The sequence below is a fragment of the Leucopleurus acutus genome (assembly GCF_964270905.1).
Source record: "Leucopleurus acutus genome assembly, chromosome: 7".
In the NCBI taxonomy this organism is placed as follows: Eukaryota; Metazoa; Chordata; class Mammalia; order Artiodactyla; family Delphinidae; genus Leucopleurus; species Leucopleurus acutus.
In genome coordinates, this window is record NC_139150.1 from 17,746,418 (window position 1) to 17,771,460 (window position 25,043).

Below are 25,043 nucleotides of genomic sequence, written 5' to 3' on the forward strand. Positions count from 1 at the left end.
GAGACTTCAAACGCATTTTCCCGTCCTCTCGGGGACCTAGTTCTGACGTGGGCCTCTGAGCCCCTGTCCCTGCTCTTACCCCCTGTCAGATCCATGAGAAGCTCTCACCGCCAATTAATGTCTTGGTTTCATTCTCTCACCCCTGCTGTGACGGGGTTCCGGGGGTCTTGGATGGGACCAACAACAGCTTCCTTTCTACCTCCCTTCCTCTAATCTCCACTAGGACAACTTACTCTGGGTGTGGGCGGAGGGTGTCAGAGCCTTGGGCTGTGGCCTAACAGTAATAATAGTAATAATAATATTGGTAATGATACCCACAGCTCTCTCTCATTGACTGCTAACGTGCCAGGCATCAATGGTGAGCAGTCTCCTGCCATATCTCATTCTAACAGCTGCCCTATGTAATGGGTTTTAATATTACGATTCCTATTTTACAGGTGAGTTTACTGAGGCAAGGCCTCACACAGCCAATAAATGGAGGGCCAGAATTTAAAACCAAATTGCCTGATTCCAAAGCCATGCGTTGGCGCCACTCTGTTATTCTATCTCCTTTAATGACCTTTTAATCTAATCACCTTTTGTTCATTTTACAGATGGGGAAACTGATTTCTAGACAAGGGAACTACTACCTTATAGTTGATTGAGTCATTCATTCAGTCTGTCATTCATTCTGGAAAGTATCTGCTGAGCACCACGTGCTTTAGGTGTCTGAGCACCAGATGTAGGTGGACAGAGATGGGCAGAGCCATAGTCCAGTCCTGAAGACACTCACATGCTCATGGGGGCACGAGAGAAGTGTCTGGGCACTGACCTAGCCATGCCACATGTGCCGTGACAGGGCACCGTGCAGGGAGAATGGCTTCCCCAGAGGAGATGAGGTTTGATTGCTGCTCCAAGGACAAGGTGGAGAGGGTCAAGTGGAGAAGGGGTCGGGTGACCCAGATGGAGGGTGCAGCAAGTGTGAAGGCAAGGAGGTGGGATCCCTTAGCAGTTGGATGTGGTTCTACTATGAAACAGAGTAGGAAGCAGAGATTGTTAAACAAGGCTGGATCTGTGGCCAGAGTTTGGGACTCGGTGACAGAGTCTCAAACCGATAGTGTCAAATGAAGGAACATCAAGGAGTCATGCTGGGGGCGGGGGGGTAAGGAGTTTGTGCTTTGTCCTGAAGATGGTGAAGAAACATTGAAGAACACTTTGCATTTGAGTAGTCAATCCCAAGGCACTTCCCCACACATTGAAATCCCAATACACCAAGATCCTATAGCTGTAGGCATCTGAGATCTCACAACCCACAGTCTCTGGAAAAGCCGGGATGCAAACTCAAGTTTTCAACCACCTTGGCCAGTGTTCTTTCCCCTGAAACAAAGACAAAGGAGCAGCAAGGGCTTGAGCCTGGGATTCCCCCACTTCATCCTTGGAGTCTCCTCTTATTATAATTAACTTAGCCCATAGGTGCAAGTGGAGCTAAGTCAGTCAATTGCGCAAGAAGCAGGGTGGTGTCTAGAAGGGGCGCTGGAGGAGGAGGCGGGAAAGTCAATGTCTTTATTCTGAAATTATTGGCAGCGGGTCCTTGTGCAAGTCTGTTTCCTCTCTGGGCCTTGGTTTTCTCACCTGTAAAGTGAGGTTGTAGAGTTTGGGGATGGCTCAGGCGTTCTAGTCCACATTCAGTGGATCTCAGCCTGCCTCAGCAGGTAAAGATGAGAGAACCGAGCTGAGGTAACCGGCACCCTTCTGAGAAACACAGATCTGACCGTGTCCTCTCTCAATCTCTCCCTCTTTCCCCTTTTCACTCTGTTTTGTGGGTGTGTATGCGTATATCTGTTTCTCAGCCTGCCTCTCTCTTCTCATCCTCTTCTCTTTCCCCACATCAGGGGCTGCTACTTTCTACCCCTCTCAAAGAGCCCCTCCAAGCCCTGCCTGGTCTGCTAACAGCTTTCAGATGTGTCTCTGGAACAGTTCTACAATTACAGCTGAGACAGGCAGAAAGCACATGGCCTTGTGGCTTCTGACCCAGGCCCGTAAGGCTGACATCTTCCTCTTTCGGCACCCCTCCACCCCCACTGGCAGGGTGGCCTGAGGAATCGTCTATCCTGGGGCCTCTACTGACATGTTGGGTTACTCTAATAACACAAATAGAAACTACCTTTTGGGGAGCAAAGATTGAACCAGGCAATGCTGCAATCAGTATATCATTGAGCCTTGATCCCAAACTTGTGAGATACGGTTAACTTCACCCTGTTTTACAGGTGCAGAGACTGAGACTCAGAGACAGTGAAGTGACTTCCCAAGAACGCTCAGCCAGCTATTGGGGAAAGCAAGATTCTACCCAGGTTTTATAATTTGAAAACCTAAGACTACTTCTTTCCCAGCATGCTGCTCTTCATGCTGCTTGGCTAAGTAGAGAGGTGACCCTGGACCCTCTTGGTGGAGGAAATATATTACAGAAGCATCCTGGAAACATAATTGGCCAGTTTAAAATTTTTTCTAACTCCTCATGTTTGGAAACTCATTCACGTATTTACTACAGCCTTCTATGTTCCCCTCAGTTGAAATGCATCTCCTTCTCTTATACTCCAAGAAAGCATTTTAAAAATGTGTACCCTTGTCCAAATAAGTGCTCTTTATATGGCCTTTATTAGGATTTGCAACTTACAAGCCACTTCTCATACATCACTCTATGTAATTCTTGAGACAGCCATGCACTGTCTCTACAATTAGCCCCATCTTGTTGATGCAGAAACTGAAATTCAGAAATGAGATGTGATATGCTCAAGTTCATTCATTTACTCAAATATTTAAAGTGCCTATCATATGCTTAGTACTGTGTTAAGTGCCAGGGATATAGCTGTACCCAAGCTTCAGGCTAGGGTTTGGATTCTGCCTCTGCCACTTCCTAGATGTCGTGTGGGTAGTAAGTGCTTACACAGTGTTACCCAATACTCTCCTTACCTCCCTCCTTTGCCACTTACTAATTCTCACATCCTGGAGTTTGACTATGGTCTTGCCTCCGACCCTTCTTACTGGTCATAACTCACCTTGTATAGCACTTACATTTCACGTTCATCCACGCTGACCTGTGAAATGGACAGCAGCCTCCCTACCACAGATGCTTGATGCGGAGAGGTGAAATAAGCACAGAGGGGTAAAGGGACTAGTCCAAGGTCACAGAGCCAGGGAATAGAATGGAAAGTGAACGCAAGCCTGGCCATCTCCAAGAGCAGACTTCTTCCTCTGTCACCTACTGCTTCCCTTGACTGAGACAATACTGGACGTAGTAAGTGCTGGAACTGAGCTCCGCTCACAGTGCTGAGATATGACAGGTGGAGAGAGATAATCCCCACATCGTAATGCTGTTGTTCTCACGCCAAAGGCTGAACCCAAAAGGTCCAGAAAGAAGATGACTAGATTGGCTTGCATCTGAAGATGGGGCCAAAATATTCCGTATTTAGGCCTCTTAGTCACATCTATCAGGTTTAGACCCACACTTGTTTACCCTTGCCAGCACTCCAAGCCAGCTGATGAAAGATAAAAGGTGAAATGAGATTTGACAAGGTAGTATAGTACAATGTAGTTAAGAGTATAATCTTCGGATTTAGACAGACCTAAGTTCTGGTCCCCCACTGCTACTTACTTAATACGTAATAATAGGTCAATTACTTGACCTCCTTGGAACCAGCATCCTTACTGATAAAATGCAAACAGTCGTGGTACCTGACGCATACATTATGAAGATTAACTGGAGTAGTGCATACAAAGGACCCAACACCGATGAGCACTTATTAGATGGCAGCCGTGCCTATCATTACATTTAGGAAGTGGGCTAGTTTTCCTGCACTTGGACTGACAATTCTTCAGGGAGGGACTTGTTTCTTTTGTTTCACATTTGGGGAGACTTAGGCTCAGAGAGGATAATCAACCAGCCCAAGGTCATACAGCTAGTGAACCTCAGAGCCAAGGTTTGAATGGACGCTGAATGTCTGCAAGGCTCCTTCTGCTTCTGCGGCTCTGGGTGACCTGTTCCCTGCTTGACCCCTCACCCCAGTTCCCTTTGCAGCATATTGGTGGGACAGCTCAGTGCTTACATGCCTGCAGTGCTAGGAGGTGTCTCCCTGGGTCTGTCACCGGCCTAGCGGCCGTGGCCCATAGCAGTAAAGAATATGGAGCGTATATGGTTACGAGGCTTGCTGCCAGCCTGGCTCGTGGCGTCAGAAACACACACCTGGCATGACTGATTGATGAATTCCGACGTGCGCCCAAAACACCAGCTTCCCAGTAAAGGCAGGATGGTGCTAAGGTACCGTCTGAGTTACGACAAAACTCAGAATCACTATCAAGGAATAAGCTAAAAACACATTCTTGGGATGGCATGAGTACCTCTTACAGTTCTTCAAAAGAGAAATTGAGTTATTCTTAAAAAGGAGACTTTCACACAAAAAAGACAAATGGTAGTTTCTCCAGAAAGATACTGGCTTCTGCTTACTGTGCCCCTTGTACCAAGAAGTTCTGATTTATAGTGCCTTTAATAAACACAGCCTTTGGAGTATCATGTCATGAGGTATTAAAGCTGAGAGGCCCTCTGAGATTTCCAGGTTCAGACCTCTGAGCTAGTAGTGGTGGAACTGGAGCAGGAAAATGGCAGCTGAGAGTTCAGAGTATGGGTTTTAGAGTGAGACAAACCAGGATACAGGTCTTGGTTTTCTCATTGTCTAACTGTGATTTTGGACAAATTGCCTAATTTTTTGATCTTCAGTTTCCTCTTCTGAAAGATGGAGATAATGAGAGTGATTATTTTAGGAGGTTTTCATAAGATTAGAAAAACATGTGAAATGGCACTGTTTCAACATATTTGGAGTTTGGCAAGTGTACCTAATGGACTTGTATTTGTACAGAGGTGATATCCACAGACCTTTAGTCAGAGGATAGTAGCTGATAGTGGCTAAATGCATGGGCTTTGGAGTCAGACACACCTAGACTTAACTGCCAGTCTCAGTAATTACTGTGTGGTTCTGGGCAAGCTGCTTTCCCTCTCTGATCCCCGTATATAAAATAAAGAGAGTAATAGCAGTTATCTTTTAGGATCATCTGGGGGAATTAATAGCAATAATGCAGATAAAACTGCATAGGTCCCTGCTTGACACATATTAAGCACTCAGCACAAATTAATTAATTTGGACAACCAGCTCATATTTATCAACTACCTAATATGTGCAGTCAGTCAGGGTTCATCATTCCACAACTGGTAGTCACAGTGTTATGCCCATTTTATAACATGAGGTAAGTTGAGGTTTTGGAGAAGGGGGAGAGGAAATAGGGCCCCTGGGACTGTAGTTTCTTCTACCTGACCCAGAAAACCCTATTCCCACTCCACGCTACTGCTCTACCCTTGAACGCTGGTGAAAGAGGATGGCATGACAAGGACAGGATGCTGAGACGCTTAGCCCTTCTCCTTTCTATTCAGATTGTCGCTGGCCTCCAAGGATTACCTCTTCTTGAAAGTCTACTCACTCCTTTGACTTTGTTTAAACTTCAGAACTTGGAGATCTGGAGGTGTGAAGGGTCAGAGAGCCTTCTCAAAGTAGGCCAGACAACTGTGTCTACTCTAGAAAGAATTCTGTGCCCTGGATTGGACCTGAATCCACCAGGTCTGCAGTTTACCAATTCTCTCCATCGAATACCACACAGGCTGCCTATTCCCCCCAGTACAGCATGGGTCTGCAGGCAACAACGCTGAAAGCTGGGGACATGCCTTGTACCTAGAATAACTCCCAGACTCTATCATGGCCCAAAGGGTCCCCACCCACCCATCTTCCCACTCATCTCTCTTTGCTACAGCTGCACAAACCGTCTACTCCTCCAACAGTCTGGATCCTTCTCGCCTCAGGACCTTTGCACTTGACTGCTTTTCCTGCCTGGAATGCTTTTCCTCCCATAAGCTAGTTCCTTCTCATTTTCATGTCTCAGATCAAACCTCTCAACAAGAAGGCCTTTGTGGACACACCTGTCTAAAGCAGCCACATCCCCCTTCACTTTAATCTATTATCATTCACCATTATCTATTTTTTTGCTTACTTTTTGTTTAGCTTTATGCAAGCAGGGACCTTAACTCTCTTGCTCATCTTTATAATCTTAGCACCTAAAATAATTCCTGGCACACAGTTAATGCTCAACTAAAATTTGTTAAGTGAATGAATGAAAGAATATATAAATGAGTATATAAAGCCATACAAGATAGCATCGGGGTTTACTTCTCAAGTCCTGGATTCAGACTGCTCTGCCCCCCCGGTAACTGTGAGACCATGGTCTTTCTTACACAACTAAGTCTCAGTTTTCTCCTTGGTGAAATGCAGGTGAGAATAATCCCTGCCTTCTAGGTTTGCTACTTGTAAATTAAGAGATTATGTGCAAAATGCCCAGCAAGGCAGTTGGTGTTCAATACATGCTTAATAATTTTCTTTTTTTTTTTCTTTCCAAATCATTTTCCTGCAGCCTAAGCATCCCTGAGTTCTTTTTTTTTTTTTTTTTTTTTTTAATTTTGCTTGTGGCCTCTTTTCAAGTTTGTTTATTTATTTATTTATTTTTGGCTGTGTTGGGTCTTCGTTTCTGTGCGAGGGCTTTCTCTAGTTGCGGCGAGCGGGGGCCACTCTTCATCGCGGTGCGCGGGCCTCTCACTATCGCGGCCTCTCTTGTTGCGGAGCACAGGCTCCAGAAGCGCAGACTCAGCAGTTGTGGCTCACAGGGCCTAGATGCTCCGCAGCATGTGGGATCCTCCCAGACCAGGGCTCGAACCCGTGTCCCCTGCATCGGCAGGCAGATTCTCAACCACTGCACCACCAGGGAAGCCCCTCATCCCTGAGCTCTTTCAACTATTATTCCTGTGCTATGATTTTGTGTTCCTCTTTGGAACTTCCAGGACCTTTTCTGAAGTCACAGCCTTGTGCTCTGTTTTCTTGTTGTGCTACAGGTTCACTCTCTATGCAGTGGATACACGAGGGAGGCACTCAGAGCTCAGCACAGTGACCCTGAGGACCGCCTGTCCGCTGGTAGATGACAATAAAGCAGAAGGTAGGTGACCCATTTCTTCACTTCCGAGGTAACTCCCATCTTTTCGCTCTCTAAATTCTGCACCCAACAGTCACTAACCACCACTGCTTTCCTGCCTCACACACATATTGGCACAGGGAGAAGAAAGCCAAGGGACTAAGGAGGAACATGGAGATAAATTAATCAAAGCCATGAAGGAAATTGAGACGGACCAGCAGTATCTTTGCCAGTAGAAAGACTTGCTCCTCTGTTATAGAATCTGTGTTCTGACTTAGAGGCAAGGAGTGGTGGAGAGTCAGAACCCCATGACTGTGTTCTGCCCCTTGGCCTAGGCTTTTAGGGACCAATCCCTATCTTCCACTTCAGGCTACGCTAGAGCTGGCAAATCGGTGGCACCTAGAGGACCACTTGGCTTTGCTGCACTCATGGCAGATATCATTAGCTGATCACAGCACACCTTCCCATCTAGCCCAGGGGTGGCCTCAGAATCCTCAGCGTAGAGCTAGAGTCAGTAACTATCAGTCAGAATTAGCATGCAAGATGAAACCTTTTCTGCTATTCCTTGTCCATGGAGTTGTAAACATTAGGCAAAACACCTGTCAAAAAAAACGGAACCAATAAATCAGAACTACCATATACTTAGTTCTTAGACACTGTGTAGATACAGTTTCTACAAAAACATGATGGTAGCTCATGAGACCTGGTGGTCCACTTCAAGTTGAGCAGATATTTTCTAAGAACCCTGGTACAAGGAATGCAGAAGAGACATGCTCTTCATCTTTCAGGAGTTCACATTCTAGGGGGGAGAGAGAGAGAGACATTTCTTCAAATGGCTCAGTCATAAGCTTGATGACAGATGTTTGTGTGCTACCTACCAGACAAGAGGAGATGGCGAGATACTGAGTCTCAAAAGGGAGAGAATTTGAGATGGTTTCCTCGTAATTTTTTGAAGTATTTTTATTTTAAAATAACACATGAACATGGTTTAAAAAAATAAGAACAATAAAGATCAGGGTAGAAAACTTTACAAAGTAAATGCTCCTTCCATCCTGAACCCAAGTCCCCCAGACTGTCCTGAAATCGATTGCCATTAGCAGTGATGTGGGAACATATATAAATTTTGTTCAAAGTCTTCAAAGATGAAGGATGTGCCTCCTATTCAAAAGAGCAGCCCATAATGAATTTTAGTTACATCAATTAGTAGGAATGACTGAAAGAGTAGAAATTGCCATGAATGGCAAACAGAAGAGTCTAGATTTTCTTTGAAAGATTTTTGAATGGAGAGCTGTTAGACCTGATCACAGAAATGTGTTGGGAGTATTGCAGAGAGGAGATAGAAGTTGACTATTGAGATGAGCCCAAGACAGTTTATTTAAGCCTCTGCACTTGTTTGGAATTTTCTGTTAAATCATAGGCACAAAACTTATGTTAGTGAGTGCAATTATAAGCACTAACTTTGTGCCAGACCCTGTGTTGAGTGCTTTACATGCATGTTTTAATTTAGTCGTCCCAGTGCCTCTCCAGACTATATATCGTTATCTCCGGTTGATAGATAGGAAAACTGAACACAGCTGGTCAATGACATATTCAGGATGGAATTAAGGTTTGTCTGTCCCCAAAGACCACACTAGTGAACTCCTGCATGAATATGCCTTCCTAGTTGCAAGGCATGCTTTTGTCCTCCCTTTTTCCTACTGTCCGGTGATCTGTGCCTGCAATTCTTCCTCCCCAGAGATAGCTGACAAGATCTACAATCTGTACAATGGGTACACAAGCGGGAAGGAGCAGCAGACTGCCTACAACACACTGATGGAAGTCTCCGCCTCCATGCTGTTTCGAGTCCAGCACCACTACAACTCTCACTATGAGAAGTTTGGTGACTTTGTCTGGAGGAGTGAGGATGAGCTGGGGCCCAGGTACGTGGGCATATGAGCGCGAGTGGGGTGGTAAATTCTTCTTGCTTCCATTTGACTTTACTGGAGCCTTTCTTCCGTAGGCTGGGAATGGGCTTTATGAAGTAAATAAGAGTGGCAGTCACCCCGGTCATGCCGGGGCTCGAGAGGGGAAGTGGGTAGGGAGAATGAAAGAATCTTGGAATGTTAACTTCTTAGACTCCTGGAATGTCAGATCAGAGACCTCAGTGTTCTTTCAGTCAATCCCTCCCCTTACTCACCTTCCACCTGCAGTTTTAGAGATGGGAAGCGTAGCTTCCTTGAGGGGATATGTCCTAATCAACATCGTAGAAGAGCATGGTGACAGGGTCATGGCCCCTAATCTAGGGCTTCTCCTACTCTTTCATAAGAAATCCGAGGGTTTTTTTTTTTTTTTTTTTCTGGAATAAAGCCTATTGGTAACCAAGACTAAATACATTCATAACTTCAACACGTACTAAGGCACACTTTTTTGTCACCAGCACTGACCATGCCAACCACTGTGATAGTTGCCGTGGAGGATTCAACCATAACTAACACACAGTCGCTATCTTCTGAAGCTTCACAAAGTAGTATCTGAAACGGTGGCTGCATTTCATGCCTTGCACCCAACAATGACATCCATTCATTTATTCAACACAAGCTTAGTAGCCCCTCTTTTAGGTCGGTAGTTGATAATGCAATGTTAAAAATGTAGAAACAGTCCCTATCTACGCATAGCTTACTGTTGCAGGTAATTAAACAAGCAGTTGCAAAGAATAGGAATAATAAGGGTCAAAAGAATAGACGAAAGGGGCCCTTTGGGGAAGCAAAGCATAGACACTCGGTCTAGGTAATGCGGTGAAGCCCCCATAAAGGCTGAGACTCTGAGGCCTAAAGGGTGAGTTAAGGTCAGACCACTGGAGGGAGAGGAGGATTGGAGGGGTTAGGGCCAAAGGAGTAGGCTGTGAAATGTTCAGAGGAGATAATACTACATAGGCAGAGGTTTTCCTCTTAAATTTTGGTCATTTGCCTGCCACCTTTATGATTTTTGTCATATCGCCATACCATATGCAGTTCATTTATTTTCTATTTCTTCCTTAGGTCCACTTATTGAAAATACATTTGAAACGAAAACACTGTATCATTTTGTAAAGGGAAAACTAGCACCATCTACCCTTAATAAAGATTAAACTTAAGCATTCAGTACAATGGAAGAAAAACAAAACCAGAAAACAATGTAGTTCAAGCCTAGCTGAGCCTGAGGCTTTCCCTTTAAAAAGGGAGATTAGCAAGTGTCAGAGAAGTACTTAAGACACAGTCCTGAACTAAAACTCTCTTTCTTAAAGTACTCTGGAGGAGGGGAAGAGAGTGAAAATGGGAATCGAAATGCTTTTCCTCAGTGTGCTTCATTGTTGTTTAATACTGGATCTGTGATCTTCCTGAGTACCACCTAAAATCCTTTCTCCTGCCCCAGGGGAACTCCTTCTACACTTTGGTAAACACTGTGTGGAGGAACTGAAAGAATTTCTGTGTAGTTGGAGCCAAGTGTGTGACAGCAGGAGTGGGAAGAGATAAGAAGGGAGAGGTCAGCAAGGGCCAGTTCCGAATGCCCTGTAAGTAGGGTTAAAGAGTTTGGATTATCTCTCTAGGGTAATGGGAAGCTTTTCAAGTGTTTTTCACAGGGGGGAGATGTTATCAGATCTTCAAGGGATACAGATCCCTCTGACTGCAGTTAGAATCCTGGACTAGAGGTGTCTAGACCAGAAGGAGGCAGTGAGGCCATAGAGGCTCTTGTAACGCTAATCCAGGAGAGATGGTGCAGTGCCCTGGGTCTGTGCTAGTGTCTGTGGCACTGAAGAGGATTGCATGACTTCCTGAGATACTCAGTAGGGCAGCGTGTTATGCCTTAAATAGCTTTAAAATTACCCTGTAAACTAGGCAAAGTAGGGTATCCTCCCCATTTTATGAATGAAAAGGAATTGGAGGCCCCACAGGGTTAAATGAGCTGCCCAGAGTTTGCTATGGAGTCCGGTTCTGCCCCGAGCTTTCACCCTGAGCCCTTACAACACTTGCAGTAAGCCCCAAGAATTCAAGGCTTGGTTGAGGGATAAAAAGGCTCTTTCCCTGGGGCGGGGCCTTATCTGTTTTGCTGGGTCCTGGATTGTAACTTTCTCCCTTTCACATGAAAGAAATGTTCTTTAGATAAAAGCTAAAAGAGAGCAGACAGACAGAAGCACAGAGCCCCAGATGAAAGCTTCTGCATGAGTCATCGCGGCTGCCATCTTGCCTGTGGACAGGCAAAGGCATTCTGCTTTATTGGGCTTTCCCACAGGCTTCAGGGATTTTAGGTGGAAGCTAAACCAGAGCTTCACTCCTGACTTTGTCTTTATCATCTTCTGGGGTCCTTCCAGGACATAAATCTCCTGGAAAGGCTTTCTGGTCGCCCACAGAGGCAGAACAACCCACTCAGTAATGGACCCGTTCACCTCCGGCCAGCTAGTCACCAGCCACTATATGCCAACACCCACTGTGCCACCCAGCTCCCTCCTTCTTTGGTCTTTCTAGTCTCTTGAGGGAATCTGAGATTCCTCTGGTGTCCCACACTGGCATCAGCAGGAATCAAGGCAGCTGCACCCTAATCCATCCTGGCACTGCTAATAAACTGACTGTGCAACCTTGGCCTGTGGCCCTCTCTGGCACTCAGTCTCTTTATCTATAAAATTGTTGCAGGAAGGGGGTCCCTTTCCAGAGCCCGAGAGTGGGCTCTTGTCTAACACTCAGAAATGAATTGTCCGAGGAGACACATGTGCTGGCAAAGCAAGAGACCTTATTGAAAAGGGGTGCCTGGTCAGAGAGCAGCAGGGTAAGGGAACCCAGGAGAACTGCTCTGCCACGTGGCTTGCAGTCTCGGGTTTTATGGTAATGGGGTTAGTTTATGAGTTGTCTCTGGACAATCATTCTCACTCAGGGTCCTTCCTGGTGGCACTCGAGCATCGCTCAGCCAAGATGGATTCCAGCGAGAAGGATTCTGCGAGGTTTGTAGGACATACGAACTGGCTTCTCCTCTCTCCTTTTCGCCTTTCCCGAATTCTTCCAGTTGGTGGTAGCTTGTTAGTTCTGAGTTCCTTACCAGGACCTCCTGTTGTAAGATAACTCATGCAAGTGGTTACTATAGGGCTTGGCCAGGGCGGTGGTTTTGGTCAGTGGTTCCCCTAACAAGGCGATAGTAGTACTTTTTCTTTTTTCTTAGCAGTGAAAAAGCTGTTTTCTAAATAAAGCTTGCAAAGAACCCCAGGTCTTAGCTAGAAGTCACCTCCTCAGAGAATCCTCTAAAATTTCTACCCATTCACTTTATCACACCCTCGTGTTTTAATTTTCTGTGTCGTATCTACTAGTTTTAGTATCCTATATTGCTTATGTGTTTACTTCTGAGTTATCTATAAGATAGTATCCCCACTACAATGTCAGTTTATGTATAGCTAGTGATCCTTTATGTCCCATTCAACTCTTGTAAGTAGGTGCTAAATGATTACTTATTGAATAATTGAGTAATGGGGTGAGTAGATGTGTGAACCAGATGACTACAGAGTTGTTCTGGTAGAAGCTAGAGTGGGTGGCCTGGAGCCCCCCTGCTGGGTCTCCTCTTCAACTTCCCCCCTCCAATCCCAAGGGTCCCTGAGGTCTACCTGAGCTATCAAGGATCTATATAGATCACAGTTGGAAACAACTGAATTCCGCAAACTCTAAGGTTTTTCTAGCTTAAAAATAACATTCTAAAAATAAAAAAAATGCATTGTCCTTGCAAATATTAAGAGACTTGAGGATATCCTCACTTATTAATTTATGGATTCATCGATCCATTTAATGTGCTTACTCTGTGCCAGACCCTGTGCTGTGGGCTGGAAACAGATGAGCGAAGAAGACAGCTCCTGCCTCTACCAGGCTCAACATCCAGTGAGAAAAAGACTGGTCAGCAGGCAGGTGCAGTGAAATATGTCACAAGAAACACAGTATAAGGAGGGTGAGCAGTGTGCTGTAGAGTGGCGTTTATCAAACTTCAGTGTGCCGGCGAATCACTCAGGGGCCTGGTGAAAATTCAGATCAACTCCGTGGTCTAGGATAGGCCCGAGAGTCTGCATTTCTGACAGGCTCTTCAGTGACGCCAGTGTGGCTTGTTAAAAAGCACCCTTTGGGTGACACGGTTCTGGATGCAGCTGTCGGGGCAGCTAATCCAGACCTGGAGCTCAAGGAAGAATTCCTGGAGAAGAGAGTGAAGTGTATGCTCAGAAGTAAAGGGTGAACAGGAGTCCTCCAGGTGGAAGGGGAGGAGTGCTCTCAGTAGAAGGAGCAACCAGGGCAAGGGTGAGAGAGGGTGGGGTAAGAGAATATACCTTGGTCAGGAAGGATAAATCTCAGTGGGGCAGAGAGTTCAAGGTGAGAAGGAAAAGGGAAAAAAACAAGGCTGAAGAGTTCAGCAGAGGTCAGATCATAATGGCTCTAACGAGCCCTGTTCATGAGTTGTTCTTTCTTCCAAAAGCTGGGTAAAGGTTTGAAACAGAGGATCACTGTGGGCAAATGTACCGTGCTTCTTAAGGGTTAGCAAGTATGCAGAACATCAAAGTGTAAAGGAGAGAGAGCGAGACTCTGCCTTGAGTTCATGTCCTAGCTTTGCCACCCACTTGCTGTGTAACCTTGGACAAATTTCATCTCCATTCTGGGCGTCATTTGCAACATGAAAGAACTGGACTCCAAAGTCCCTTCCAGCTGCGAAGCCAAGGAACCAGCAAGCCCTGAAGGTCATAGAGACCAGAGAAGAGGCACACCATGCGTGTCCTTTCACCTCTAGCCCAGCATGGCTTGTTTCTCAGGAACCTAAGATGGCTAGGATAATAAGAACTTTTCCCAGGAGCACTCTGAGGTCTGGTATCATGGGATGACCTCTATTAGGATTTTGTTGGCCTATAATCACCAAACCCCAAAATGTTCTCTACTCCTCTGTGGATTTGTGGTCATGTACCCCCATAAAATGTAGTGACAAAAGGGTGACTCTTGCTGCTACCTAATAAATCCATCAGGCCAATGTCCTCCAGAGCCTGGTTCCCATGGCAACCACAGGTTACTGCAAACAGCTGTTCAGAGAAGACCCGCTGACACCCAGCTGTCCCAGCCATACGGTTCCTATTAGGAGAATTGAAAAACTGAACTTATAGGTGGCCAGGGACCAAAATTTGCTCCAGTCAGAATACCCTTGACCACTCTTGAGCTTCTCATTCCTCTCAGTTATGTCTGATTAAAATGATAGAGTAGGGAGAAGAAAGCAAGCACTTGAAGAGATTTGTTTCAGTGGAATTTATCTGGCTAGATTAGAAATGGTGTACTTCTGATGTCAGCCCCTCTTGCTTCCATGGCAGACATTGCTAATAGCTCACAGAAATCATCCCAGGATTGGTTCATTCTGGGATCTTTCTCAACACAGCCAGACAAGAAGCCTTTCCCATCTGAGAAGGATTAGCACATGCTATGAACTGTCATTGCTTTGTTCTTAGTGAAAATATTCAAGCCTGGGATATCAGCGTACCTTTTTCAGTCCAAGGTTATGTTAGCTCTTTCCTTAGATATCTTGGATTCGCTCTCTCGGAATTTCTAGGACGTTGGGAGCAAGAGCAAATTTAGGCTTCTAGAGCCATATTCCTGTCATCTCAGATGCACTTTTTTTTTTTTTTTTTTTTTTTTTTTTTTTTTGCGGTATGCGGGCCTCTCCCTGCTGTGGCCTCTCCCGTTGCGGAGCACAGGCTCCGGACGCGCAGGCTCAGCGGCCATGGCTCACGGGCCCAGCCGCTCCGCGGCACGTGGGATCTTCCCGGACTGGGGCACGAACCCGTGTCTCCTGCATCGGCAGGCGGACCCTCAACCACTGCGCCACCAGGGAAGCCCCAGATGCACTTTTATTTTTTCTGCATATTTCGGAAATCATGAAGGATTGTGCACAATAGATTTGCACATTAAGTGTTGTATTCTTTCTTCTTTTCTTGAAAGGCTGTGATTAAATCAATAGCATCTCTTAAAATTGATGATGTCTTAGAATGGACAAATACAAACAAGACAAACTATGACTTTTAACAAATGTCCCACAGAACATTTTCCCCACTGATAATATAGCAATGTACATAATTATCTTGAAGTTTCTGTCAGTTCAAAACTGAAATACTTTTGGGTTCATTGAGACTCAGTTATTCTTACCATCAGTTTAGGAATGAATTCTTGGAAGGTCTCATGGTTTCTTATGAGAGAACAAGGAGGAAACAAAGCCAAATGTAAATATTTTCACTAGTCACCTTACAAATCATATTTCAAACCTGATGTTGAGGAAATATATTTACATGGCAGTACCTGAGCTTCTGGTTTTCTGTTTGGTGGGGGTGGTCTGAGGTTAAACTTGATGTGGATTTATTCTGAAAGTAACCCCAGTGAACCACTGGGAAGCCATAAAACCATGACTTCATTGCACATACTCATCACACCAGCTTAAAAATATGTGTAAGTGTATGCATGTCGTCAAAATGGAAATGCCTTTATTGTATTTTATCCTAAAGTAATTCTTGTTCATTCTGTAACATGTAAATGAGACAGATATATATATATAAAATGGCAAGCAAAAATGTTGTACCCCTGAACCCCTAATCCCCACCCAGAGATAAAATTAAGTGTGCACGTACTTCTCCAGATATCGATGTGGATGTGACATGGATATGCTTATGAGTAGGGAAACGGGTACAGACTTAAGGATACATTGACATCTACAGACCACAGTTCCATTTCCATCAACTCTGCTATGTTTAAGAAGTACATACATTTTGTTCTGTTTTCTGCCTATTTACACACATGTACAAGCCTTTTCCTATGGATGCATGTGTAAATACGTTGTCTTTTTGAAGGGTCTTTTAGCCAGTTAATTATATGAATGCATCACATATTAATTTAGTCCTCTGCTAAAGACCAACTAGATTTCTTCCAACTTCTTTTCTATTATAAACAAATCTGGGTAAACATTTTGCCCACTTGCCCGATTACTTCCTTAGATCCACGTGATGCTCCTGTGTTGTTTCATTCCCTTTATAAACTCTGCTAGAAAAGTGCTGTATTTTGAAAGCTAAGGACTGGAAATTATTAATCCCTTCTCCTTGCACAATCAGGAGGAGCTAGATACCAGGGGAACTATATACTGTCCAAGAAGAAGGTGGGAAATATTAGTTGAACATTTATTTTGGCCCAGTCATTTTTATCTCATTTCATCTCCTGAACAATTAATTTTGAAGACGAAGTAACAGAGAATCAGTGGAGTTAAGTAAATTGTTCAAAGTTACACAACTAGTAAGTGTCAGAGCTCAGATTCAAAGTATTGTCTTCTGATGTCAAACTAGTGTCCTATCCAATATAACACATTGCATCCCAAAATATGTGCACAACTAACAGATAATATAGTATGAATCTCAACAGAGAAATGAAATGCTTCAGCAACAAAGAGGAACACGTGACTTAGGGTAGCTGGGAAGATCCGGAAGACCTCCTGAAGATGAAATTTTAGCGTGGCTTTGAAGCATGAATAGAATCTCAGTGAATGTGCTCCTCTCATCTCAGGAACCCGATGCTATGACAGTTGTCACAGCATGTTCTCTTGTGAACTGCTCGTCAGATGATATTTCTCTGTGAATCAAGAGATTCAAAACAAACAAACAAACAAAAGCAACAGAGATCTGCTCCAGCTCCCACTACCGTTAGATTCTGCTGTGGTCTGAATGTTGGTGCCGTTGCAAAGTTCATATACAGTATTGCAAACCTAATGCCCAAGGTGATGTAATTAGGAGAAGGGGTCTTTAGGAACTGATTAGGTCATAGGAGTGGTGCCCTAATAAATGGGATTAGTGCTCTCATAAAAGAGGCCTCAGAGAGTCTTTTGTCCCTTCTGCCATGTGAGGGGACAGTGAAAAAGTGCCTTCTGTGAACCAGGATGTGGTTCACCAACCACCACACCAAATCTGCCGCTGCCGAGATCCCAGATTTCCCAGACTCCAGGATATGAGAAAGATATTTCTGTTGTTTGTAAGCTCCCTAGTCTATGGTATTTTGTTATAGCAGCCCAAACAGACTAAGACAGACTCTTTCCTAAGGCATGCTCGATTCGATCATCTCCAGTGAAGGGGAACCCACTGGAGGTATAGAAAGACCCCATCTACATTTAGAAGATTTTAGTTTTAAGGTTTTTTATTGCGTGTGCGTGTGCCTTCTGTTAGTTTTTGAGTGGTTTGTTAACACTTAGCTGCTTTGCTGAAGCGATCTGAGATGCTGTTCTTACTCTGTTAACCCTAGTCAAATCGTATGACCAGCCTGAGGCTTACTTTTACCACCTGAAGACTGGGACTAAAGTATGCACTCTAGAATTGCAGTGAGGATTACACTTAAGATGATGTTGCCTATGTGATGTTTCTGGCACATAGTAGGTCCTCAGTCACCTGTAGTCATTATCATCCCTGACCCTCAGGGTTTCCCCCTCTTGTTTTCAGTTACTAGAACAACATACCCATCTTCCTAAATCCCCGCTTCAGTGACACATGATTCCTGCTTCCAGCACTTCCACGGAAGACTTGCTTTTGAGACAACCTTCAGCATCATGATCTGGCTGCAGTTTGCACATGTCCCTCTTACCAAAGTGAGTGGGGCTCTCCAGATGTGGCCTGACAAGGGCAGCGTAAATGGAAGTCATTATTTCCCTTAATCTGCCTTCTCAGCTTCCAGAGGTTGTGTTCCAGTTTTTTTGTTTGTTTTGGTTTTTTATTTATTTATTTTTTGCGGTACGCGGGACTCACTGTTGTGGCCTCTCCCATTGTGGAGCACAGGCTCCGGACGCGCAGGCCCAGCGGCCATGGCTCACGGGCCCAGCCGCTCCGCGGCATGTGGGATCCTCCCGGACCGGGGCACGAACCCGTGTCCCCTGCATCGGCAGGCGGACTCTCAACCACCGCGCCACCAGGGAAGCCCTGTGTTCCAGTTTTTTGCAACTACACCATGCCCTTGACTCTCATTAAGCTTGAGGTCGGCTAACACAGAGACTTTTAAGCTCAGCTCAGGAGACAGACAGGAGGGAGAGAGGCCAATGGGGATGTTTCCTTACTGTCTGTCCTCTTTTTCTCCATTCCAAGGCCCCCTTAGAATTAGGTCTGTGTCCGATAACTGTGTCAGCAGTGGATCGGGTAATGGTGATGGGAAGAGAATGGTCACTCCAAGGTTCTACAGTTCCCCGAAGAAGCGGCATCTGAGTCTAGCTGCTGACTCCTTCACAAGCCATTCCTGTCTCAATCTTGCCTTCTGGGACCGTGATAAATGAATGTGTGCTGTCCCTCCTTTACCTCTGACTTCCTATCCCACCAGGCCTGGGTCCTGTCTCCAAGGAGGAAGATTTCATTTCTGGTATTTGAGAAAAGTGGTCCTTCTGACCTGCGATTTCCCCCTCCAGGCAAAGCTTGGTGCATGCCTGGCCTTTGGTTTGTGAATCTCCATTGCCTACAATTTATCACCTAGCACTCTCACCTTTTGTCTCTCACCCATGTCCCCCTCCTCGGCCTTTGAGCACCTCCAACCCTTCTCTTCATGGCTTCACCTTCTGAGTTCTTCTGCCTTTGTTGTCTCACTGCAAACCAGGGTGCTGAGGCCTGGCGTACAGTGGAGAAGGAGCAGGGGACAGTTAGGCAAACTGACCTTGGTTTAGTGCGTATTATATGCAAATTCCTGTGCTAGATGCCTATGGCGGTAACTTCATTCCAGCCTAGCAGCGGCACTGCAAAGTAATGGTCTCTGTCCCCATTTTACAAATGAGGAAACTGAGGCTCATGGAGAAGAAGTGGCTTGCCTTAAGGGGCTCTGGAGTCTATGTCCTATCTACTATAAAATACTACTTTGAATCTTGGCTAACGTTTACTGAGAGCTAAGCAAATTACCCAGGTTATCTCATCTTCCAGAAACATTGTTATTCCCATTTGACTCTGCAGTAACTAAGAGTTAGTGTGAAGAGCTTGCTCATGACCCACATAGCTGAGTTATAGAACTAGGACTTGAGTCTGGGTCTCCAGAGCCAAGGAGTTCATCTTAGTTCTGTATACTTAGGGGCCCAGGTTCTAGCTTTGCCTCTGTTACTAACTTAAGGTGTTCCTTTAGGCAAATTATTTTCCAATTTCAAACCTTAGTTTCCCCATCCATACAAAGGCTTGGTCCAGTTGAGTTCCAAGGTCCTCTCTTTGGAAATAGCTGGGCCCTTGGAGACAAAGCATTTGGTCATGTTGGAGGACTTGTACTTCCCAACCTCATCTTGTATTTATGACTTAATCAGACAATGACTCTCCATCACCCAAAAAATAGAATACTTTACCATGGCTCAAAAGAGTCTGGATGGTCTGATCTCTACCAAACTGACTTGTCTCTCACCCATTCTGTGCACTTCACCATTTCAAAAGACTGATGCTTTATGCCCTCTTTAGCCCAACTTTGGATGAGCTATCTCCTCTGCCTTCCCATCTACCTGAAAAATTTGTTTCGTCATTGAAGACCTAGCTCAGATGTTATGTCCCCTGGCAAGATTTCTCGGAGCCCCCAAACTAACGATTGGGTGCCCACTTTATATATTCCCGTAGCACCCAGCATGTTTTCCAACCCAGAACTCTCCCCCTAAATTAGAGGCTGTTACTATTTCTGTCTGTCTGTCTCCTGCCACTAACTTACATAAGTGCTCAAAGCTTAAACCAGTACACAAATCCTGATGGTGGAGGTGGTGGTGATGGTGATGTACTTTCTGACATGTATCGGGGCTTAGTATGTGCCAACTACTTTTCTAAGAGAGTTTTACACTTATTAACTTATTTAATCCTCGCTTCAACTCCATGAGGTGGGCAAATGTTATTCCCTTTTTGTAAATAAGGAAATAGAATAAGTAGCTTTTTAAAAGCAAGAGGAGAAACAAGCTAGCACCCCTAAGTGCAGTGATAGGAAACACGTGACACCTGGCTGTGTCTGTTCGTGGTTCTCGCTGCTGGTCTTGACCTCCCCAGGTTTCATTCTCCTCAATGCAGCTAGAAACGTTTTTAAGCAGTTTGTCTCTGAACCTGCTACTTTGTTGCTTGAAAGTCTTCAGTAACCCCCCACTTACCCCTATTGAGGGCTTACTACAGATTCATTAATGTTTTGTTTTTTTAAACATCTTTATTGGAGTATAATTGCTTTACAGTGGTGTGTTAGTTTCTGCTTTATAACAAAGTGAATCAGCTATTCGTACACATATATCCCCTCCCTCTTGCGTCTCCCTCCCACCCTCCCTATCCCACCCGTCTAGGTGGTCACAAAGCACCGAGCTGATCTCCCTGTGCTATGCGGCTGCTTCCCACTAGCTATCGATTTTACATTTGGTAGTATATATAAGTCCATGCCACTCTCTCACTTTGTCACAGCTTATGCTTCCCCCTCCCCGTGTCCTCAAGTCCATTCTCTAGTAGGTCTGTGTCTTTATTCCTGTTCTGCCCCTAGGTTCTTCATAAACATTTTTTTTTTTTTAGATTCCATATATATGTGTTAACATACAGTATTTGTTTTTCTCTTTCTGACTTACTTCACTCTGTATGACAGACTCATTAATGTTTCTTTTTTATTTTTAAAACGACCTTTGTGATAGATGTAGTCATTATTCCCATTTTATGGATAAGGAAACTGAGGCATAGCTGGGTAAACAATTTCCTCAATATCACAGAGCTAGTAAGTGGCTGAGGCAGGATTTGAACCTGAGCAACCAGGCTCTAGAGCCTGTGTGGTACACCATTACTCTATACAACAAATGCCCCGGCTTCTAAGCTCCAGTGGCTGGGCTCCTGCCACTTCTCCCGTTTCCCACTGTGAGCCCACTTGCACACCGTATTTCACCATGAAATACCTTCTCTCTGTGCCTTTACCTAGGCTTCCTGTTATGCCTGTGCCCTCTTCTTTACCTAAACCTTACTCATTAATGAGGCTCAGCACAAGTTCCCCTTCTACAGGAAGTCTTCTTGGATTTCCCAATCCTACCTAGGCACTGTCCTCTGTTTCCCACAGCTCCCACGCCTTCTTTTATCATTGCTTTTGCCACGGGTGTTGCAATTTTACATCTGTCTGTCTTTTCCTACTGAATCGGGAGCTCTGCCGTATAATAAATGCTTTGTAAAGGAGCAACCAATTACTCTGTCTCCTTTAAATTCTCAACTGCCCCATTTGTCAAGTGAAGAAACAGGTTTGGAGACGTTAAGTAAAGTTCCCGAGGACACCGAGCTGCTAAGGAACAGAGCAGGAACTGAAACAAGGAGGACTGAGAGTAAGCTCCTTGGGCTCCCCCTGCGGAGGCGCCTGCTAGAGGTGAAAGAGGCCTGTGGGTCGAGTGGTAACTCGAGTGTGATTATGAAGCTATGAATTCTTGGCACCTCAGGAAATATTCCACCCAAGTGGTGAACTATACAAAGAGGACTTTTTGAAAGGCACCTCATAAATCGTGCCCACAAAAGCTACACGCATAAGCCCAGCCCTTTTCCAGCCGCCTCGCAGGTGCCTGAAACAGTCTCCCATTTGTGGGGTCTGTTGTCGTAAAACGCCCTCCCTCCTGGGGTCTCAGAGGGGCATGGAGAGGACAGCAGGAGAGAGCCTCTCATTTAGCCCCTCAGGATCCCTAGGCATCTTGAGGATGCTGAGATGTAGAGAAAAATGGATTCCACAAGGAGATGGACACCTGGACAGCAAAGCTGACTTAGGGTATGGCCCGCGAAAAGGTCATTCCTTTCCCTCTCTAAGCCTCCTCAGTTTCCACATCTTTAATGAGATTAGGTCCGACTAAGTCTCTGGTTCTCAAATGGGGTGATTTTGGTCCCCAGAGGACATCTGGCGATGTCTGGAGGCAATTTTATTGTCATGCCTGGGGCTGCGGGTGCTATTGGTATCTTGGAGGCAGAGGCCTGGTGGTGCTGCTAAATGTCCTGCAAGACTGTCCCCACAGCAGAGGATTATCCAGCCCACGTGTCAGTGGCGCTCCTGTTGAGAAGCCTCGGACTAGGTGATCGCAAAGATGCTTGCTTTCATTTTCTCTGCAGCCTCGGGTCTCCCCGAGGATCCGCTGTCTGGTGCTACAGAAGGAGCTCTAGATAAGTGCCTAATGATGACCCCCACAGTCCAGGGCGCTTCTTGCTGAGACTAGTGTCCAGTATGACCTTGACCCTGAGACATCATCACAGCAATTCTCTATAATAGAAGCTATGATTAATGGGAGCTTACTCAGGGCCAGCCTTTGGGCATTTCTCTTAGTTAATCTCACAGCCAGTTAGGCCACCATCACTATTTTAGAGATAAGAAAAATGAAATAGAGAAGTTCTGATTTGGGTATATACATATAAAGGCTTTCATGAATTTAGAAGCACAGAGGACAAGATTTTATTCTGACTATGAGAAAAGAGTATGAGAGAATTAGAAAAGTAAGAAAGCGGACAGAGGGGGGCACTTGGTGGGTGTTCAGGCCTAGATCCAAATGCCCAGCTCAATGGTCAACCTGATGTTTGACCTTGGTCAAGTAGTGTCACCTCTCTGAAACCTGGGCTCCATGGCCATTGACTATATGTGGAAATAACAATATTTTCAGGGCTGTTGTGAAGATTATATAGAAATTTTTAAATGTATGTAAAGTACTTACCCAGCATCTAGCTCATGGTGTTAATACGTTTTAGTTGTTGTTCTTGTCGTCATTTATCATTGTTATAATAATTTACACTTACTTGGTCAGAGTCCTCAGGCTGCTTACCTTGTAACGCTTGTATCTCAGAAGTGAAAGCGTTAGGTCAAAGGTTATACCGCTCTTCTACTTTTTACACATTGCACAGTTAAAGAGGACAAGTTCCAAGGGAATTTTGAACAGGCGTTCAAAGTACCACATTCAAGTCAGGCACGGCTAGGGGATTGTTGGGACAAGAAGTCCTCATCTGTCTGCTGACATTTACTCACCCCCCTCAAAGGCCTGGTGCTCGATCTAGGCCCCTTCCGTCATTACCGCCTCCTCTGTCTTCCAGGAAGGCCCACCTGATCCTGCGGCGTCTGGAGAAGGTGAGCAGCCACTGTTCCAGCCTCCTCCGAAGCGCCTACATCCAGAGCCGCGTGGACACCGTGCCCTACCTTTTCTGCCGCAGCGAGGAGGTCCGGCCTGTGGGTATGGTGTGGTACAGCGTCCTCAAGGACACCAAAATCACATGCGAGGAGAAGATGGTGTCCATGGCCCGAAACACGTATGGGGAGTCCAAGGGCCGGTGAGGGAGGGTGCTGCCCTCCGTGAGCACAGAGACTCTCCGTGGGAGGGGGAGCGGTGCTCTCGTGGATCCTGGGGCCTGGGTGGGCTGGGGGACAGCTGAGGACGGGCCTGGCGGATGCGGCTTGCCAGCAAGGCCAAAGCAAACTCTTTCTCTTGTGGATAGCCGACAGAGAACTTTGTAACCCCTGGAGTTATTCATTTCCCCCTATCTTTTATTTTTTTCTAAGATCTTATTTGACTCTATCACAGTCTCTCCTTTTTAAACACTTTCTTCTGGATGGTGGTCAGTCCCGAGGCAGGAGCTTTCAGGTGGAGACCAAGAGGCCTTTCCCCTTCTTCCTCCCTCCTGCTACACTCAGCTTCCTTCCTGCCGTGGACCCCAGCAGGAGACCTATGGAGAGACAACTGGACCTCTTGAGCAGCAGGAGGGCATCCCCGAGGATCGTTGCAGTGAGGAAGCTTGGGTCTCTAGGACTTTGTTTTTCGGACACGTTTGAGTCTGCAGGACCCCTGCCTCTTCCTGCTGCCTGTGGGTCTGCCCAGAGTCCCTGCAGGGCTCTCCATGCATTAAAAATTCCTATTGTCTCTCTTTCTGCTCGGGTGCTGTTTCTTACTGATGGGGGACTTCCGTCTGTTCACTCAACAGGTATTTATTTGTTCTCTCCTGTACACTAGGCACGCCACTAAAGACAGAGATGTCCCCTCTCCTCAGGGAGTGTACAGTCCAATGGAAATTATAGAGAGGTAGCCAGTTACTTCAGGCTGTGGTAGGGGAAGAGTGGAGGGTCTCTGAGCTCATTGCTGGGTCGTGAGACAGCCTGGAGGGGTTCTGAAAAAGTGATGCCTACGCCCAAAAGATGGGGGGAGGAGAATGGGATTTGCTCCAGGCAGGTGGGACACTGTGAATAAAAGCCCAGAGATAAGAGAAAGTATACTCCTTCGAGGGCTGCAAGCACTTTCATTGAGACTAGAGATCAAAGTAGGAAGAAGCAAGAGGTAAGGCTGGGAGCTAGGCAGAGCGTTGGAAGCCGTGGACAAAAAGTTTGACAGTATTTGAAGTAACTGAAAGCCACTGCGGAACGTTAGCAGAGGAGTCAACTTGCTCTTTAAGAAAAACCATTCCAGCGCCAGAATGGAGGTCGGACCGGAAAAGGCTTTGAAGTCGGTGACTGCTGTCCTTTTCCAGAAGTGAGGGCAGTTTGGATCTGAGGTAATGAGGGAAACCTTCCACCATTAAGTCTACTTTTAAATGGTAATTGTTTACTTCCGTTGTGTTCCCGGGGAGGGGAATGAATACAAAGAGGCTGTATATGTCCTTAACTCCCTGGCAGTCGCTCAGAGACGCTAGCTTGCTGGAGGAAATGGGATGTAGGTCAGGTGTTTCATGACGCGGGGACGACACCTGTTAGAGTGAAGGGCGCAATGGGAATTCAGAGGGGAAAATGCTGAATATCAGTAGAATAAAAGCAGTTGAAAATAAGCGTATTTCTCGGTTTTGACGAGTGCTGATGAGGTCCATAATCCCCTCCCCCAAAACCTACGTGCTGAGTTCCCACCAAAAGGACCGTAATAATCCCCATGGAGAAATAAAGCAGAAGGAGATCCTTCCAAACGACTCAGGTGCCTAAAGATCTGCTCAACCTCCAACAATCTAAGCTCAAAGGTGCTCTTTTAAGAAATTTTACTATTATTGGATTTACATTTCTGTAAGTATGAAGGTGGAATTTAGATGAATAAAT

General features: G+C 45.6%; 1 protein-coding gene across 4 annotated transcripts in view; it reads left to right on the forward strand.

Moving 5' to 3' along the window:
• Positions 1-23,306, forward strand: part of ASTN2 (astrotactin 2) — a gene marked incomplete at both ends in the record, with an annotated part of 917,251 nt that extends 893,945 nt beyond the window's left edge. For all 4 annotated transcript variants that reach the window (XM_082842116.1, XM_082842118.1, XM_082842117.1 and 1 more), the window contains 3 exons: positions 6,962-7,062; positions 8,774-8,957; positions 23,069-23,306. In XM_082842116.1, the coding sequence (XP_082698242.1) occupies positions 6,962-7,062; positions 8,774-8,957; positions 23,069-23,306 (523 nt within the window). The remainder of the gene's footprint in view (positions 1-6,961; positions 7,063-8,773; positions 8,958-23,068) is intronic.
• Positions 23,307-25,043: the final 1,737 nt, after the last annotated feature.